A 19,907-nucleotide genomic window follows, 5' to 3' on the forward strand; every position below is an offset into this window, starting at 1 on the left:
ATGGATGTGATTTACACAACTTCCACTACCCTCAAGCAATCCTCAAAGTCTGTGCAATTTTGCTAAAGCAAATATATGAATTGCACATGTGAAGAGGCTGCCAGACAGAAGCAAGTCATTCAAATAGTGAGTGGCCCTGGATAACCAACCACGCAGCTATTGCTTCTCACACTGCTTTGTTATTCTCTATTCATAGCATACAAAGTAGCTCATCAGGAGTCTAAAGGATCACTTAAAATTCTCTTATGGAGAAAAAAATACATGTCCCAATGCCATTCAAGTATTGGAGATTCACAAAGATCTTATGACATAACACTTCAGAATGTTAAATGTCAAAGAAATGATACAAATGAACGTATTTACAAAACAGAAACCGACTCACAGACTTAGAGAATGAACTTATGGTTATGGGGGGAGGGGGGAAGGATGGAGGGAAGGGATAGTCAGGGCGTGCGGGATCCACATGTACGCACTGCTGTATTTAAAAAGGATAACCAACAAGGACCTACTGTATAGCACAGGGCACTCTGCTCAGTGTTATGCGGCAGCCTGGATGAGAGGGGAGTCTGGGGGAGAATGGATACCTGTATATGTATGGCTGAGTCACTTTGCTGTGCACCTGAAACTATCACAACATTGTTAATCGGCTATGCTCCAATATAAAATAAAAAGTTTAAAAAAAAAAAATGTCAAATGTCTACTGTGTGTGTTCTACACACACACACACATACACACACAAAGAGAGAGAGGGAGAAGGAGAAAATGAAATAATAAAACTAGTTAGTGCGATAATCGATTAAATGAGTTTCTCAATAGCCAGCCACGTGTTAAGTACATGGATTATCTCCTCTAGCTAGTTTCTACCTGCAGTAGGTACTAAAATAATGCCCTTTATACAGATGAGGAAACTAAATTTTATACAAATTAAATAACTTGCCCAAAGCCACCTATCTGGAAAGTGACAGAGCTGAGACAAACTAAAAATCAAAGCTTGTATAGCACAGGAAACAATATTTAATATCCTGTGATAAACTATAATGGAAAAGACTATGAAGAAGAATGTATATATATGTATAACTGAATCACTGTGCTATACAGCAGAAATTAACACAACATTGTAAATCAACTATACTTCAGTTAAAAAAATAGAAAAAAATAAAAGTCAAAGCTCACAAAGACTCAATAAGTCTTCAACAATGAGCAGGTTACTTCTGTAATATAAATGCTATTTTAAAAATACTATGAAAAGACAGAATCCTTCTACATAATGAGAAAGTAGAATGCATGTTATTCCAATAAATTTCACTGAAATCCTGTGAAGGCTTCTAACCAGTAGAAAAGTAGTATTTCCTAAACTGGTATACCTCATGCAGTTCCAAGGTATGTTAACAAGTATGTCATAAAAACAGTATTCCATGCTTAAATAAATTTGGAAAATGGTGGCTTAAACAGAATTAGATAATGATTTCATCATTTGTTTCTGCTAAACAACCTCTCAAAGCATTCTGTATGATGATGTGCATTATACACCAAGGGTAGAAATCTACCCATATAGCATTGCTTCCCAAACATATTTAAAACGGCACCTATTTTATTGCAGCATATTTATGACATCTCCATAGAACACAGTTTGGGGAAAAAGGCAATAAAGTAAATAATGTCAATCCCCAAACTCAATGGGCTGCAACAAAAAACTGTTTTAATGACTGTTAAAAACACAGATTCACTAAAAATCAGGACACATGGTTTTGTTGGTTTGTCTTAAAAATAAATCTATCAGAGGCACTCTTTAATTTTAAATAGAACTATTAAGAAAAAGCTTTCTGGACAGTAAAGAGACGTTACACTGTGTTTGTGTGTGTGTGTGCGTGCACGCACACGCGTGTGCCTAGCAGGTTTGAGCTAGGTCCCTTACACACCTTAAACAGAACAGATTCATAAAGCTGCAGCCAACAGGGAAAAGGGTTTCAGGGATAACTGTACTAAGCTTCCCAACAAAGAGTTAATGGTTTTTGTTATTTTCTACTCATTTTCAAATTAACAAAAGGATTAGTACTATTAGTGGGGAGAAATGAAGTGGGTTTTTTAAATTTAGAAATCAAACTCTTCTGCTCATTTACATGGGCAGCCTGGACTGGTAAATGAGGCTACTATGTACTACATTACCTAATCCAGCAGAGGCAAATCCACATGTACAGTCCTCCTTCAACCCCAGCCTCAACTCCCACTCCAGCCACTGTCACACTATCACAACATTTAACCTGAACTCTTAAAAACTCTGCTTCTTCTAAAAGGGAAAATTCTTCATAACTAGAATTAGAACAGCTTAGTTATGAACAGCATTTAAAGTAATGCAAATATGAATTTCCAGTCTAAAAGAATACAGGGGACTGACTGCAAATGGGTTCTTTTGAGGGGATGAAAATGTAAAATTAGACTGTGTTGATAGTTGCACACTCCTGTAAATAAACTAACAAATACTGAATTGTACACTTCAAATGCGTGACTTGTATGGTATGTGAATTATATCTTAAGTTGTTTTAGAAAAGAATAAATATAGGAAACAAGAAAATTTCTTGGTAAATACCTACCATTAAATAAATATATATATAAAATTATACCAAACTTAAATTTAAAATACTATATAAAATAACCAACTTAATATACCCATTTATCTCTAAGCTATCAAGGCTACAGTAATGGGCCTTAGCTTCCCACTGTATATTAGAAAATGGACTTTTCAATTATACCAGTACTTCTACCGAACATAACACTATTCTATCGAAAAGACGGAATCCCATAAGTTAGCACTTATAATACACACCAGGTTAAGTTACACACCAGATATTAAGAAGCTTCCTCTAGCTGACTACCAACCAGATAATTCTGTCAATTAAAAGTCCTTGGGAATTTGTTTTCTAAAACTATACATAAAACCATGTCAAATCCCTAAGTGTCCAAGGAGTAACTTGCCTTAACAATGATAAAAGCTAATTTTCAAAAGAATATTCATCTTTTCTACATTGTATCATATAGTACAGTTATAACTATTATATTTATACACAGGTTTAAACATATTATTACATGAATTCAATCTGGGTTTCTTGAGGTAAAATATTACCTCCTACTAATGTCTACTTTAATCTGTTTTCAATCAACCCTACAACAAGAAAAGTATTCATAGCATTTGTGTTCATGTGATTTTGGACCAATTCTGAAAAAATGTATAACTTAGCATTTATTAAGCCTAGTTTCTCTTGACACAGCAACACAAAAGTCCTTTCCCTTCTTGTTCTAAAAAAAGAAAATTACTTCAAATATAAAGGTGAAGACGTATGCTTCAGAGAATTAATATTTTGGAGAAATTCAGAGTGACTCTCACTTTACTTCTTGCTGTTAGCTATTAAGATAACACTCGCTTCGACTGAAATAAAAAAAATCCAAGGTTGACAAAAATTGCAACTGTGTGTGATAAACTAAATTTAAGACAAAACTATAGAAATGTGATTATAATGGATCTTGAAGTAAAAAAGTTAATCCAAGTCCATCCATTCTTCAAGTTAGAAAAGGGCAGCAGTAAGAAATTATTTTCAGTCAGCTAAAACCAACTGGACAGACATGCTTAGCCTAATACCTTGGTACCTTTCTCACCTGAGATTAAAATTTTATTCCTTTCCTCACTAAACAGCTGTTTCTAACTTTCAGGTATTGTAATCTGAAGCCTAAAGTGCTCATTAGAAATTCTACGAGAGTATTCCCAAATCACATTATACTGTACTCATTTTGGTGGGATATTTATCAGTACAAATTATTTATTTCACCCTAAAAGTTTAAAAGTTGCTCACCATGACATATAAAATACATGATTCCTTTTCAACCAATTTACGTAGGTGACATTCGCTTATGTATAGGAACAAAAATAAAGGTTGTATATGTATTTTTTAAAGACAGAAGTAAAAAGTTCAAATTTCTACCTAAAGATAACAAGTATTTGAAACTTTTAGGAAAATAAGCATGCATCTCTCTGTAATATCCTACAATGATCAGCATGGTTTCTGGAGAACTGAGAATAAAGAGACATAAAAAAAGAGATTACATGTGAAATCATATAAATTTTCCTAAGAATATGAAAGATGAATAATCAGCATAAGACTCCTTTAAAAACACCTCCACATTTAACTCAGAAAAATATAAATTCATAATCCTAGTCAAAAAGCCTACTTTACTATGAAAATACAGTTTCTAAATTATAGTAAATATAGTCTATATGGAACCCTTTTTAACCAAAAGAAGTCTGAGAGGAAGTAAATCTGAATGATTCAAGTAATCATTCTTTTGAATAATTCTTTTTCAATAAGTACATACCATTTGCTACCTTTCAAACAAAGATTTAAAAACTCTAAAATTATTATCATTAATTATAACACCTAAGTAGTTCCTATAATTTCTCTCACTTTGGCTGATGAAATTCTAAGTAGAGAAATCAGGAAATACTTTCTAAGGCTGCAAACCAAACACATCAGTGCCAAGACTTCAAGCAAAAAAAAATTTTTTTTTAAATAATCCTATAAAGTCTATTAAGTAAAAAAGAAGAAAACAAACATACTTTTCAAATAATTCCCCAAAGTTACTACTCCATTTCTTAAATATTGCCATCACTCATCTTTAGAACCATTCTAAAGTTTACTTAGATTACCCCCAGAACTCAACATTTAAGTTCATCATATCAAAACACAAACAAACAAAAAAACCCAACTCCCAAGCCTACTAATTAATAATCAAAGATTGCTTTCCACTGTCAGCGCTTACCTGCGGTCCTCTGATTTAGGGATGGGGTTGGTGCAGCGCTGGCTATTATACTTGGCCACATATTCACATTGCTTGAAGGGGGCAGTCTTGTCCTCCAGAACGTGTCTGATACAGAAAGCGTAGCCGTTGAGTCGCCGCTGCTTGCACAGTTTGGGGCTATATGAGCACAAGGGCTTATTGTCAACCTCAGAGAAGTGTATATGTTTCCCTTCATACATCACGTGACTCTATTCCTTGTGAACATCAGCTAAAAGACCACCACAAAAAAAGAAACCCAAATGATAAATCAGAGAGTATAATGCAGATTTAAGTTGAGAATTTCACTGAGGGACTTCTGCCCCACAGCCATACCTGATTTTAAATCTTCTGCACCATAGCAATGTTAAGAGAACCCCAAGGATACCACAGTTTGGAATGCTGCAGAATCAAGATGAAGCAGATTGTCTACAAAAATATCAAAAGGCCTAGTTAACAAAGAGAAATAAGCAAAGCTTGCTCATCTGGGAAGTAAAATACTAGGATATCACCCTTCCTAACAGGATGGATTCTTCATTGTAATCCAACATCCCAATATTGAATTCAAATAATAAGACACATTATAAAATATTAAGTTGCCCTACCACTCCAAATTGAACTAAATAATTTTTGCTTTGGTTAAGTTTTGTAAATAACTCAAAGCAGCAGGGCTCTCCCACCAAACTAATGTCATAAGGTGGCAAGTCACTTTTTTCACTACTGATGGTTGCATGCTATGCCTATTTTCAGAACCCAGGTCTCTTTAAAATGACAATGGAATGAGCTCGTAGACCCAAAACTTCCCCCAGAACTTCTACATTTTTTGATATGTTGGCAAAATATTTAGCAGCTTATAACAAATGTTTCTATAAACTACAAAAAAAAGAACAAATTCCTGTTTTAAAAAGTCATTTTCCCTCTAATATTCCCCCCTACCTATCCCATCCAGACTGTAAATTTCTTGAGTCCAAAGACTATTCACCACATTTCCACCATTCAGTTGAGCGCTCTGCAGCACACTGTGCTATAGGATAATTATCATGGCTTATGAGTCTTTGGAGGTTTAAGAAAACAGAAGGAAGCAATCACACAATAGTCACTATCTCTCTACACACAAAAGGTCCAGCAGTAACATTTATGTACCATAACACCATATAGTCTGCAATGAAACTGAAACAACTAACCTGTCACATCAGGACATAGGGGGCTGCTGTGGTCTAACCCAGGGATCCCCAACCCCCAGGCCGTGGACCCGTGACGGAACCCGCGGCCCACCAGGTGGGCAGCCGGGGAGCGAGCGATGCTGCATCTGCCACTCCCCATCGCTCCCCATCGCCCACATGACCACCTGAACTATCACCCCCACCACCCCACCGGTCCGTAGAAAAACTGTCTTCCACGAAACTGGTCCCAGGTGCCAAAAAGGGTGGGGACCACTGGTCTAACCCACCTTCTCCACATTCCAGAAGTCACCCAGACAGCTGATGAACAGCTTAGATACCAGCTACAGAGAAACTCAAGAAACACTCTGTCACTTCGAAAACTAAATATGAAACTCCTTATACCAGTGAATGACAAGATACATAAATCCTTGAAGAGTCAGAAGATAAGTCTGCTCAAGTCTGATTATCTGCCAAGGTAACTACAGTATTCACCTTGAACAAATGATTTAACCTCAGTTTTCTCATCTGTAAAACAGGGATAATATTAGTAGCTATGTTATCAGGTTGCTCTAAGGATCCGATGATACAAAGCACGCAACACGCGAAGTACCATGCCTTGTATAAGTTAAGCACTGAAAAAATAGAAGTTATTACTCATAAATGTTCTTATTATTACTACATTTTACCTGCTGATGATAAAGGGAGAGAATCTGTACTACCTTTGAGAAGCATTACACTTACTTTAGCAGAAAAAAAAAATCTGAAACATTAGCCTGGTTAATAAAAATCACATTTATTACTGAGTAAACCTAATCATACATCAATGTAAAACAAAAATAAGAGCTTTCCCTTTTCACTTTATCAGGAGGCAAGGAAGAAAAGTTGGACTAAAAATTTAAATTTAGCTGCCCCAAAGGTCTGGATGTTCAGGACAGGAAATTATTTCAAAGCAAACCCATGCTGTTTCATTTTTACACCCTCTTTGGCCTGCTCATCCACCTGGCAAACATAAATCTTTCATGAATTAGTCCAAGTAAATCTACATGAACTTCAGGAAATAAATAGGCTGGAAATAAGTGACTGAAAAAAGTAACTGCCAGTATGAAAAAAGTAGCCTATATATGTATGAGAATATTTTATAAATCATATGAAGGGTTAATGTTCACTTTTTACTGACATATTCTATCTAGGTGGCATCATATCTATCAAGATTGATGATTCCCCCTTTCTTTCCAATGTTTATGCATCTTCTTTTTTCCTATTTGCATTGGCTAGAACTACTGGAACAATGTTAATAATAGCAACCACTGGTACTCCTAACTTTAAATGAGAACTGTTTTGAGTAGTGGCAGCAATAATGCTGACTTCTGTGTTATGTTAAAGAAGTATAAAGAAATTCCTTTTATTAAAAGTTGTTTCTTTTTTAAAAAAAACTCAGAATCGATGGTTAATTTTTACTGAATTCTTTCCCAGCTTCTAGGGAAATGATCATTTTTCTCTTTTGTACTTTTAAAAATATGTACTAAAAATATTTAGTATTGGGCTTCCCTGGTGGCGCAGTGGTTGGGAGTCCGCCTGCCGATTCAGGGCGCGTGGGTTCGTGCCCCAGTCCAGGAGGATCCCGTGAGCCGTGGCCGCTGGGCCTGCGTGCTCCGCAACGGGAGAGGCCGCAGCAGTGGAGGGCCCGTGTACCGCAAAAAAAAAATTTACTATTTAGTGTTTCCTGATACTGTACTCTTCTTACACTCCTGGGATGAAAGCAACTTGGTCATCATGCATTATCCTTCTAATGTATGGCTGAGTTACAGTTGCTAATATTGAGGATTTCTGATTTTTGTATTTTGAGAATGTCTAGAGGGTTTTTTTTTGTGCTTTGGCAGAATTAGGTGTTAATATAATATTTTAAAAAACAATTTATAAAATCTATGTTCCTGAACAGTTAAAAAGCATTGTAGTTATAATGTTACTTAGAAAGTTGCCTGGGCCTGCTAGTGTTTTCTGCAGATCAGGTTTTCAAGTTTATCTGCATACAATTTAGCAATGTGACCTCTTACGTTTAAATTTCTAAATATCTGTGACTCATTCTCGTATTCTGTGTATGTCCATACATATACGTGATATTTGTGCTTCCTCCTTTTGTTCATGATTGGGTTCAACAGGAGTTTATCTGTTTGATATTTTTACCAATATCCTCCCCCCAAAAACAAAAGCAAAACAAAACAAAACAAAAACCTCTTGGATTTATCAGCACCTCCATGTATTTTCTAATTCATCAATTTCTGCTTTTATATTTGTTCATTCTTTCTGCTTTCTTTCCATTTATTTTATTATTTTGTTAACTTCTTGGGCTGAATTCTTTTATTTTCATTCTTTTCTTGCTTAGTAATTTGTTTACATCTATGAATTTTCCTGAGTACTGTTTTAATCATATCCCATAGGTACTAATACACAGAATTCTGATTATCAATACTTTCTAGTTGATTTGGATTTTATTTTTTTATTTCTCCTTTGACCCAAGAGTTATTTAATTTTTTCAGATGGTAGAGTTTTATGCTTCCCTTTGTTTTAGTGCTAGTTAAGAATAAGGAGCATTGGGAATTCCCTGGCGGTCCAGTGGTTAGGACTCCGTGCTTCCACTGCCGGGGGCCCAGGTCCAATCCCTGGTCAGGGAATTAAGATCCCACCAAAAAAAAAAAAAAAAGAAGAAGAAGGAGCATACTGGTGTCTGAGTGATTCTCTGGGCCCAACAAAGGAACCAAGTTTCCAGAGCTCTGATGACAAGGGGTAACACCCCAAAATATGGACTTATTTTCCATTCCACCTTCATTGGCCTAGCAGCTACCAAGAACAAAGGCTGCATCTCCAGATACCTAGTAAACAAACGCAGTACTGCTTCATGAACTGATTGCTTCTCTGAGGTGCCCACAAGCGTATCTGGGGAGAAGCTTCATGAGTAAGTCAAGGAACGGCTGTCTTATGAGACTGGAGAGATTCCACAAAAGAATGGATGTCATGAAGGAGGCAATGGTTCAGGCAGAGAATAGATGCTGAGATTATAAGGAAGCTGGAGAAACAGAAGAAACACTTGAAGAAGGAAAAGAGAAACAGCTGGCTGCAACTGCCCTCACATCTTGAGAAAACAGCAGCAGTGTAGAGGAGTGTGAGGAAGGACAAAGGTGCTGAGACCTTGCTGAGAGCCCAGAGAGCTGACTGCAGCACACACTCATGCCCTGGGCAAGTCCTCGGCTGCCTCCCAGGAGTGTAAGACCCCAAATGAAGAAAAGCAAAAGCCCCAGTAGGCTCCTCAGGAGAATGGAATGGAAGACCCATCTCTTTCTCTAAACCCAAGAAAAAGAAATCAAGAAGCTGGTTAGCAGTGACCTTGAAGAGACAGCTAGCAGTGGAAGTCTTCCCAAGAGGAAGAAATCGTTCCCCAAAGAGGAACCAGTTAGTGACCCTGAAGTCAGAAACAAGAGTGCCCCCAAGAAAAAGAGGAAATTCTCTTCCAAGGAGCAGCCACTCAGCAGTGGACCTTTAGAGTCCGCTGGCAGCAAGAATAGCAGCTCTAAGGAAAAGTTCTAAAAGCTATCCCAGGAAGATCAGAATGGACACTTCCCTGGTGGGGCATAACCCACGGAGATATTTCTCAACCCATCCCCTATATCCTAATAAAAACAAATTCACAAGGAAAAAAGAAAAAGGAGCATAATCTGCATATATTTCTGATTTTGGATTTGACTGAGTTTTTATTTGGGGACTAATAGATATTCCTGGGAAAGAGTATTCGTTGTTTCCAGGGTATGTTGTTAGTTGTATCATATATCATGCTATTAACATTCACTATGTTATTACTTATTTCGTTTGCTTTCTCTATCTACCAAGAGCTGGAAGAGATGAATCAAAATCTCCTACTATCATCTTATTTGTTTCTCCTTGTATTTATTTTATAAATTTTAAAGCTGTATTATTTGATACAGAGATTCATGATCACTAAACTGTCACTCTTTATCATTAGGAAATATAACTCAATTGATGCTTTTTGTCTTGAATTCAACCTTGTCTGACACTAATACCTGGACTCCATTTTTTTGGATGTGAACTTGCTGGTTAAGTCTTTACCCATCATTTTACTCTCAGGTTTTCTGAGGCACTGTTTTAGATCACAGGTCAGCAAACACTGGCTTATAAGACAAATTTGGCCCACTGCCTGTTTTTGTAAATAAAGTTTTATTGGAAGGCTGTCCTGTTCATTCATTTACACGTTGTATATGACTGCTTTCATGCTGTAACAGTAGAACTAGTAGTTGTACCACAAAGCCTAAAATATTTACTGAATTATTATTTGTTGGTCCCATTTTTAGATGCATCGCTTAACAGGTTTGACTTTTTTGCTCCAATCTGAGTCATTTTCTTTTAATCAATGAGTTCATCCAATTAATAATTTTGTATTTACTTACATGACAAATGTTTCATCTTAATTTTATTACCTTATTTTTTGTATTGTTTTTAGCTTTCAATTCTATCTTTTTATTACATATTTCACTATACAGTCTATTTTCTTGAAAGATTTATAGTCTGTGTCCTTTAAATAACATTTCTTTACTCCAAACTAAGAAAATTAGTATATTTAGCATTATTGTGATTAACCTCGTTACGAATGAGAAAAATTTCCGTTTTTGTTAACTACCTACCCATTCCAACTCAGTGTTTCTTCCTTAGATTATTATTTCTACATTGCTATAGCTTATGACATTTTAATGTTTGTCCTACATTTAAAATTATTCGATGCTGATCACTACTCTTTTAACTTCATTTTCAATTCATCTCTTGATTCAATAGTTTATAAAATATTTACCTCCCTTTTCCACATTCCCCACCAAGGACTGACTTATGGAAAATAAGCCATGGTTTTTGTTTAAAAATATATGTCATCTGAAATTGTATTTAAACTATAGCTTGCGTGGACATTAAGTCTTGGATCATATTTTTTTCTTTTCTGTCTATTGACTTTGTGTAATTTTTTTCCATGTCTCCTAGAATGAAAAAGCCTGAGGCCAGCCTCTTTTATCGGAGGTTTGATTTTTTTTCCCCCCACTTTAACCTAACAATAAAAGTCTTTATGGGAATTCCCTGGTGATCCAGTGGTTAGGACTCAGCACTCTCACTGCCCGGGCCAGGGTTCAATCCCTGGTCAGGGTATTAAGATCCTGTAAGCCACGTGGTGTGGCCAAAAATTAAAAAAAAAAAAAATTTTTAAATCTCTATATTTAAATACTAGAAGCCATTCTAGAATTTCGTCTTTTATTGTGGGAAACTCTTCCTTAGTATCTTGAATTTTTTTTCTACTTCATTTATTCTATTGTATCCTTCAGGGGTACCAATTATTGGTATGCTAGATTTACTGTCTTCCATATCTGTCTGTCTCTAGTCTTTATTTTTCGTTTATTTATTTGCGGTACGCGGGCCTCTCACTGTTGTGGCCTCTCCCGTTGTGAAGCACAGGCTCCGGACGGCCATGGCTCACAGGCCCAGCCGCTCCGCGGCATGTGGGATCTTCCCAGACCGGGGCACGAACCCATGTCCCCTGCATCGGCAGGCGGACTCTCAACCACTGAGCCACCAGGGAATCCCTCTAGTCTTTATTTTTACTTTTTCCATTTTGGATTGTTCAAATTTCTCAAGCTCACCTCCATTATCATCAGCTATAGTGTATATGTGCTGCTTTGAAAGTGACCTTCATTTCTACAATGACTATATTTTCCTCTTTTATTTCATACCCTGGTTCCCTGAGCTCACTCTTATATCTTATTTATTTCTTGAGCTTTTGTATCTCATCTTTAAACTCCTGTTTCAGAGGAGCCATGTCTCGCCCCCAACTCTGCACACCACCTCCCAGCATAAGGAACTATTTATTCATAATTTTCACTTTCTCTGTTCTTTCTGAAAATGATCATCTCCAACACTCCTCCCTTAAGGCTTGACTCAATGTTGGATTAGTCTCCCCAACTCGCAGGGGCCCACATGGCATAGATTAGGGGATGATAATTTAGGCTTTATTTCTGTTCAGTTGACCAGATCAGCAGCTATACGGCTGCATGCTGCCAGTTTCTCCTCTACTCTCAACTTCTTGCAAAAATAGTACAACTCTACGGTTTGTTATTCAACCCCACCTCTCCTGCCACTCAGGGAGCACAATGTATATACCAACTTTGACATTCCTAGTAAGGGGATCACTAGTTTCGTCCTCATGGTGTGTCACCTACTTGGGAGGAAGCTGCTCCCCCCACTTTGCTTGAGTTCTACAGAGGAAATCATCCTCTCCTTGCATCTTCTCTTGCCCTGGTTCCATTCCCACTGCACTTCAATAGCACTAATTCATATATTCTGATTACAAGGTTTTTTTTAGTTATCAAAGATTGAGTTTTTCTTCTGTTTCTCATTCTCCTTATTCTTTTTAGCTGGTTTAGAGAACAGAGATGTCAGTACTCTGACATCATTAACCAGAAGTATCTTTTAAAATTCTGTATAGTAAAATGTACCAAAATAAAATCAAAATCATAAAACAAATTATCTAAGTTTTACAACAAACATATTCCTTACGTTATTTTCTGTTTATTTAAAAGAATCAACATGTTATTAAAGAAGTTACTAAACTTGATTCATTTTCACTATGTCAAATCCATGTGATTCTAGCTTTAATGACAAGTATTTATTTATTAAACACTGATGGCAAGTCCATCATTTTCGGAGAAGCTATAGAGGATATTAATAGTAAAAGACATAATTTTTTCCCTGAAAAGATTATAATCTATGCAATGAGAGGCACTCAATAGAAAGGAAGTGAATAACTGGAGGACTTCACCCAGAGCTCTGAGCACCCAGGCGCCTCTGGTCTCACTAAGCCCAAGGATAGGCCCTCTGTCCAGAGCAACGGATGTCTTCCTCTTTGTGCCCCCTCCTCCAGCCAGCCCTAGCCTCAGAACACAGCTCAGTTGTCACCACATGCAGATTCCCTAAGGCTGAGTTAGTTACATGCTCCTCTGAGGTACTCTGTGCATTTCCCTGTTTTAACCCTTATCACATTCTACTTTAATTGCCTGTTCTTCCGTTGTCTTCCGCCTTTGGAAATAAGCTCCTAGAGGGATAAATAGCTTTCTGTTCATCATTATATCCCAGAGCTCAGCATAGTGCCCAGAAGTTAATAGCTGCTCAATAAGTACATGCTGCCTACATAATAGCTTGTGTAGTACCTCAATTCTAGGTTGTCTACCCAAAACAGATTACTAGATTCACCCACCAATCATTAATTTTTAAAAATCACTAAATTGGTACTTCAGACAGTCTACACAATAATTTCTAATAGCCATAGCCATATACCAAGAGAAAGTATAATTTAGAAGCTTTAAATTTTTTGAATATTGCAGTACATCTGAGGTAACACCAAACGTTTCATCAAATAGATTCACATAATTTGCTACCCAATGTCTATCTGGCAAATAATGTTTTTTAAAACAATGTAAGGGGCTTCTCTGGTGGCGCAGTGGTTGAGAGTCCGCCTGCCGATGCAGGGGACACGGGTTCGTGCCCCGGTCCGGGAAGATCCCACATGCCACGGAGCGGCTAAGCCCATGAGCCATGGCCACTGAACCTGCGTGTACGGAGCCTGTGCTCCGCAACGGGAGAAGCCACAACAGTGAGAGGCCCGCATACCGCAAAAAAAAAAAAAAAAAAAAATCAATATAAGGGGCTTCCCTGGTGGCACAGTGTTTGAGAATTTGCCTGCTAATGCAGGGGACACGGGTTCAAGCTCTGGTCTGGGAGGATCCCACATGCCGCGGAGCAACTGGGCCCGTGAGCCACAGCTACTGAGCCTGCGCGTCTGGAGCCTGTGCTCCGCAACAAGAGAGGCCGCGATAGCGAGAGGCCCGCGCGCCACGATGAAGAGTGGCCCCGCTTGCCACAACTAGAGAAAGCCCTCGCACAGAAACGAAGACCCACACAGCAAAAATAAATTAATTAATTAATAAACTCCTACCCCCAACATCTTCTGAATTAAAATCTACCTATTCAACTTCCTCCTAACTCTAAGAATTCATTAATCTATCCAACTGCCCTCTTTCAGCATTTGCCACAAGGTGCCAAAGCTCTTGCTAATGACCTCTATGCCATTACAAATGGGTGTTTAATTGCAATATCTTATAAACAACTTCTCTTCAACCTTAGTTTTTTTTACATCTACCTGTTTTTTTTTCTATTAATATTTCTTTGATTTTTAACGTATTAAAGTCCTACTAAAAGCCAACTTTCCATCTCCTTTTTGAACAATCACCTACCTGTTCTCCATTTTCAAATCCCTCTTTTAAAAGCCCAATTCAGGGACTTCCCTGGTGGTGCAGTGGTTAAGAATCCACCTGCCAATGCAGGGGACACAGGTTTGATCCCTGGTCCAGGAAGATCCCACATGCCGCGGAGCAACTAAGCCACCGCGCCACAACTACTGAGCCTGCGCTCTAGAGCCCGACAGCTACAACCACTGAAGCCTGCATGCCCTAGAGCAACTACTGAGCCCGAATGCCTAGAGCCCATGCTCAGCAACAAGGGAAGCCACCACAGTGAGAAGCCTGTGCACCATAACGAAGAAGAGTATCGCTGCTCGCCGCAACTAGGGAAACTTGCACGTAGCAAAAAAGACCCAATGCAGCCAAAAATAAATTAAACTAATAAAAAAAATTTTTAAGCCCAATTTAATCTTTATACTTATATTTTCAATTCCTTAATGTATTCAAACTCACTTTATATACCATAAAAGGAAAGAATGTTGGGGGACAATGGCCCTCTGCTTTGAAATCTAACTTCCTTCTTAATGAGTATTATTTAATATCAAAACCACTTTGTCTATAGGGACTTCCCTGGCAGTCCAGTGGTTAAGACTGCACTTCCAATGCAGGGGGCACTGGTTCGACCCCTGGTTGGAGAACTAAGATCCTGCATGCCGCATGGCATGGCCAAAAAAAAATCACTTTGTCTGTAAACTGGAAACAACTATTCATCTGGTCTTCTCTACATTAACAGGTTTTTCCTTTTAAATTAAAGAAGAAATCATCACAAAAGCGCTAAGGTAGATCTCAGGGGAAGAAAAAAAAAACTATATATTTTTCATTTTTTACGTCTAGCCTCCCACCACTTAAGTTCCTTACCCCTACTCCACCAAAGATGAAGTTCACATGGCCTTCACTCATTGACATTCATTGTAAGATAAAATAAGAGATGAAACATATAATTTATAAAGTCCACATGATCTTAATCAAATGGCTTACAGACCCTAATATTTAAATACAATCCCACTGACTAATCCACTTAGAACTATACCTAAGCTCTACCTTTTAATACACGATGAATATCACTAAAAAAAAAAATCCTAACCAGACTAAATTTATCACAGCTATAGTACATACTATATTCCGCTGTGGAAATAACTTGTTTAGAATTAGAATACAAACAGATCTATGCTCCCTTAAAGAAGAGAATTAAGGTAATTAAGCACTTAAGAGCAGCAGTAGAATATACACTCTTATTAATTATTACCAAAAAAGCAAAAATAACTTATTGCTGAGAATAGACCCACAGAAAGAATACTTTCACAGCAAACATATCCATATACTGAAATTCAAGAGAAGGAAATATGGGTCGGTGTAAAACAAAACAAAAAAATCCTTCTTGATATTACATGCTGAGTTTAATGAAAAATAAATTCCTTTCCACAGTTTCTTTCTTCTGCAAAAACGGAGGAATAAGACATTAGCAGGGAGAAAAGTAAGAAAGATAAGCTTTTTTTTTTTTTTCCCTGAAGTCCCTGTTTGTATTTCTTTTTTTTTTTTAACATCTTTATTGGAGTATAATTGCTTTACAGTGGTGTGTTAGTTTCTGCTTTATAACAAAGTGAATCAGTTATACATATACATATGTTCCCATATCTCTTCCCTCTTGTGGAGACAAAAGACCTGTATGCAGAAAATTATAAGACACTGATGAAAGAAATTAAAGATGCTACAAATAGATGGAGAGATATACCATGTTCTTGGATTGGAAGAATTAACATTGTGAAAAAGACTCTACTACCCAAAGCAATCTACAGATCCAATACAATCCCTATCAAACTACCACTGGCATTTTTTACAGAACTAGAACCAAAAAATTCACAATTTGTATGGAAACACAAGACTCCGAATAACCAAAGCAATCTTGAGAATGAAAAATGGAGTTGGAGGAATCAGGCTCCCTGACTTCAGACTATACTACAAAGCTACAGTAATCAAGACAGTATGGTACTGGCACAAAAACAGAAATATAGATCAATGGAACAGCATAGAAAGCCCAGAGATAAACCCACGCACATATGGTCACCTTATCTTTGATAAAGGAGGCAAGAATATACAGTGGAGAAAAGAGCCTCTTCAATAAGTGGTGCTGGGAAAAACTGGACAGGTACATGTAAAAGTATGAAATTAGTACACTCCCTAACACCATACACAAAAATAAACTCAAAATGGATTAAAGACCTAAATGTAAGGCCAGACACTATAATACTCTTAGAGGAAAACATAGGCAGAACACTCTATGACATAAATCACAGCAAGATCCTTTCTGACCCACCTCCTAGAGAAATGGAAATAAAAACAAACAAATGGGACCTAGTGAAACTTAAAGCTTTTGCACAGCAAAGGAAACCATAAACAAGACCAAAAGACAACCCTCAGAATGGGAGAAAATATTTGCAAATGAAGCAACTGACAAAGGATTAATCTCCAAAATTTACAAGCAGCTCATGCAGCTCAATAACAAAAAAACCACCCAATCCAAAAATGGGCAGAAGACCTAAATAGACATTTCTCCAAAGATAAGCTTTTAACAAAAGCAACCTACAGCCCTTTCGGTCTTCCAACAGCAACCATAAACCAATTTGCAAAAATTTGAACATTATTCTCTCTGGGACTGCCACTGTATCACCTCCATGTGGAATCTCTGCGTGTCATTACTGTTCTTTTGAGTCTCAAGTTTCAGAAGCACGTTCATTTCACTGCCACAGCATTTCCCCCTAATTGCCATCTGTAATTTTATATTCTACCCCCTTTTAAGAGCCTGGACCTACAACATACCTTACAATTTTTTCTAATCCAACATGAACCTAAATTCTCAGAATGTTAGTTTTCTAATGTATTTAATACAAACAAAAAGAATTTTTACTTATCCCAGATCATATAAAGTCTTAAAAAGCATGTCTCCCCTACTTTAAGCTTTTTTTGAAATGAATTTTAATTCAACTTCATGGAGCATAAAAATGCGATACTAAACAGATTATTATTATTATTGATTTTTTAAAAAACCAGCAATATCCCACATATCAATATGAAAAGTAGTAAAATTAGACTCAGAAATGATAAAAATCTATGAACTGATGTGATTCAAAGAGAAAGATCAGTGAGAAAAACTGTCTGTCACCCCAAAATATAAATAATATTCAACATGAAGTTCAAACTAGAATATTTAAAAATAAATTGCTTATTGAATGTCTATTATGTGCCAAACACTGTGCTCAAACAGCATTGTACAAATAAGTTTGCACTGTGAATTTTAATTAAAATGGCCTTTATGCTAGTCGAATTCTTTACCTAATTTACTAGAAAGGTAAGGATAGCTCATGCAGCAGTTGAGAGCACTTACTGGCTTTAGTGGGCATCAGAGATGGTGCTTCAATCTGGCTCTGCTAATTACTGGGTGTCTGACCTTGGGCAAGTTATTTAGGTTTCAGTTTTCTCAGTTGTAAAGAAAGGATTTACAATAGTATGTACCTCATTGAGTCACTTAGGAGAATTAAATTAGGTATTTCATGTGCATGGTACCTAGCACATACTAATCACTTAATGTTAAGTACTATTAGAAGCAGTAAGTAGTAGTTTATTGGTATTATTTTAATCAAAGACCTGCAGGGCTGAAATGCAGTCTCCAGCTGCTGCTGGTTTTCTGAATGGCACAACATAATTCTCGGTTAAGTCAGGTCCTCCCACCTTCTTGAGGCTAGGGTAACAGAATCCACTGAGACCTGTTTTCTATAATCCATATTAAAAACCTAATATTAAAATATCTTCTACATTCTACAGAACATCTATATTCCTGGTGTTCTGGTGTTCTTAGGATGACAATACTAGCAGAATGAGCAGTGTCTGATTGGGTTACAGCATTTATTAGCTCCAGTTAACAATCCTTTACAACAAATGCTTTCTGAGTTTCTATCCATGCCACAGTCACTCTCAATTGTTACAGAAACCCTATATTGCAGGACAAGAAGAAAGAAAAATTAAGTTGTAGTTACAGTCCTCAAAGTTCTTTTGTTCTAAGAAATCTGAAACCAATGGCCTCTTTGTTGCTAAATTCCAGGTCCACCTTTCCATCCTTATCTCACTTGACCTCTCTGCGGCACCTGACACTTTCTCTTTCTTGAAAACTCTCTTTCTGGCCGCTCAGTCATGGCTTCTCTTGACCCCAGACTTAAATGTCAATGTTCCCCAAGATGCTCTTAATCTTGTTTTATAGGGATCCAAGATGAAATGCCTACATGGGCCACAGGGGTGGGCCATGGCCAGACTTTGGCAAACTTTGCTTATCTAAAGGCAGCAGACTCAAACCAGTTCCAACAAGTTGTCACGATTAAAACACACAGGCGCGCGTGGACCCAAGGGTTCCAGATCTTCCAATTTTTCAAAGACAAAAATCCAAATTTTCCCACAAAATCTTTTCCATGTCAGCAGCTCATTTAAACTGTTGAAATACAAGATGCGTGACCTTGAGCAAGTTATTTTACAAATCTGTTTCCTCATCTATAACGTGTCAATGATAAACTCAAACACAAAGAGTGAATGTCAGACAAAACATTTTTACAGGCTTTCATTTTAATGTCTGCTCTACATCTACCCCAAGATTAGATTATTCCAAGTTTCAAGCAAATGTATAAAACTGTGAATAGGCATAAATGCATTTTACTGGAGAAGGGGCCAGAAAGATCATCAGATTCCCAAAAAAGACTAAGAACCACTGACTAAACCAAATTTTTCTAATTCTACAACTTCAGCTGTTACCTATACGAGGATGGTTCCCAAATCTACGTCCCGTCAACCTATGAAGACCGCTTTTTACCTCCGTAACAGCCTCTCCACTGACTTCTCTCCATCTCCACTGCCACCTCGTTAGTCCAAACCTTCAATCTCTTCTCAGCAGCTGTCTCACTTGCCCTCCTTCGTTCCACTTTTTGTACAATTCAAATCTTCTAAAATGCAAATAATTTATTTGGCCAAAGGCCTACATAAATGTAAAATGAATCCAAATCCCTTGGCCTAAGTACAAACTCCTTAGGACCTGGTCAGGCTGACCACTCCCTCTCCCATTATAGATTCCTACTCCCCCAATTCCTACAATTTGCAATACAGAATACTCCTTTGTCCTTAGGCATTTATTAGTACTTGCAGGTCCCACCTCCTGGAATGCCTTTCTAACTCCTCCCATTCCCTCAGGGCAGAAATCCCCCCCTGGAAAATGCTAACTGCTTGCCCCTAGGCCAGAATAAGTAGGTTTCCTTCCTCCAGGCTAAACTATCCCTCACCATTCAAAGATGTAAATGTCAGCTTTATTTTTCTTCTCCACTAGACTAAAAACTCCTCAAGGGCAGACAATGTGTCTTTTTATTACAAGGCCCAGGGCTACCACTAAAGAAGCTAATCTGTTAAATGAATGAAACACCACTGGCTTCAGCAAATCCTACCCTCACCTCAGATAAACATCCTACCCTCCCAAGGTGAGCCTACCAAAGCCACAGACTACTCAGCCCTTCAAAGGCATGCAACACACACAGCTGCAGGCAGATAACTT

At 37.5% G+C, this 19,907-nt stretch overlaps 1 protein-coding gene across 3 annotated transcripts in view; it reads right to left on the reverse strand.

The window, feature by feature from the left end:
• Positions 1–19,907, reverse strand: part of INO80D (INO80 complex subunit D) — a 71,722-nt gene that overhangs the window by 47,276 nt on the left and 4,539 nt on the right. The window contains exons 2-3 of one of the 3 annotated variants that reach the window (XM_033429311.2): positions 5,161–5,253; positions 4,810–5,056 (exon numbers count right to left, since the gene is read on the reverse strand). In XM_033429311.2, coding sequence (XP_033285202.1) covers positions 4,810–5,027 — 218 coding nt within the window. In that variant the 5' untranslated portion in view covers positions 5,028–5,056; positions 5,161–5,253. The remainder of the gene's footprint in view (positions 1–4,809; positions 5,057–5,160; positions 5,254–19,907) is intronic. The other 2 variants (XM_033429329.2, XM_033429341.2) reach the window with 2 other exon arrangements.

The sequence above is a fragment of the Orcinus orca genome, chromosome 7, assembly GCF_937001465.1.
Source record: "Orcinus orca chromosome 7, mOrcOrc1.1, whole genome shotgun sequence".
NCBI lineage: Eukaryota > Metazoa > Chordata > Mammalia > Artiodactyla > Delphinidae > Orcinus > Orcinus orca.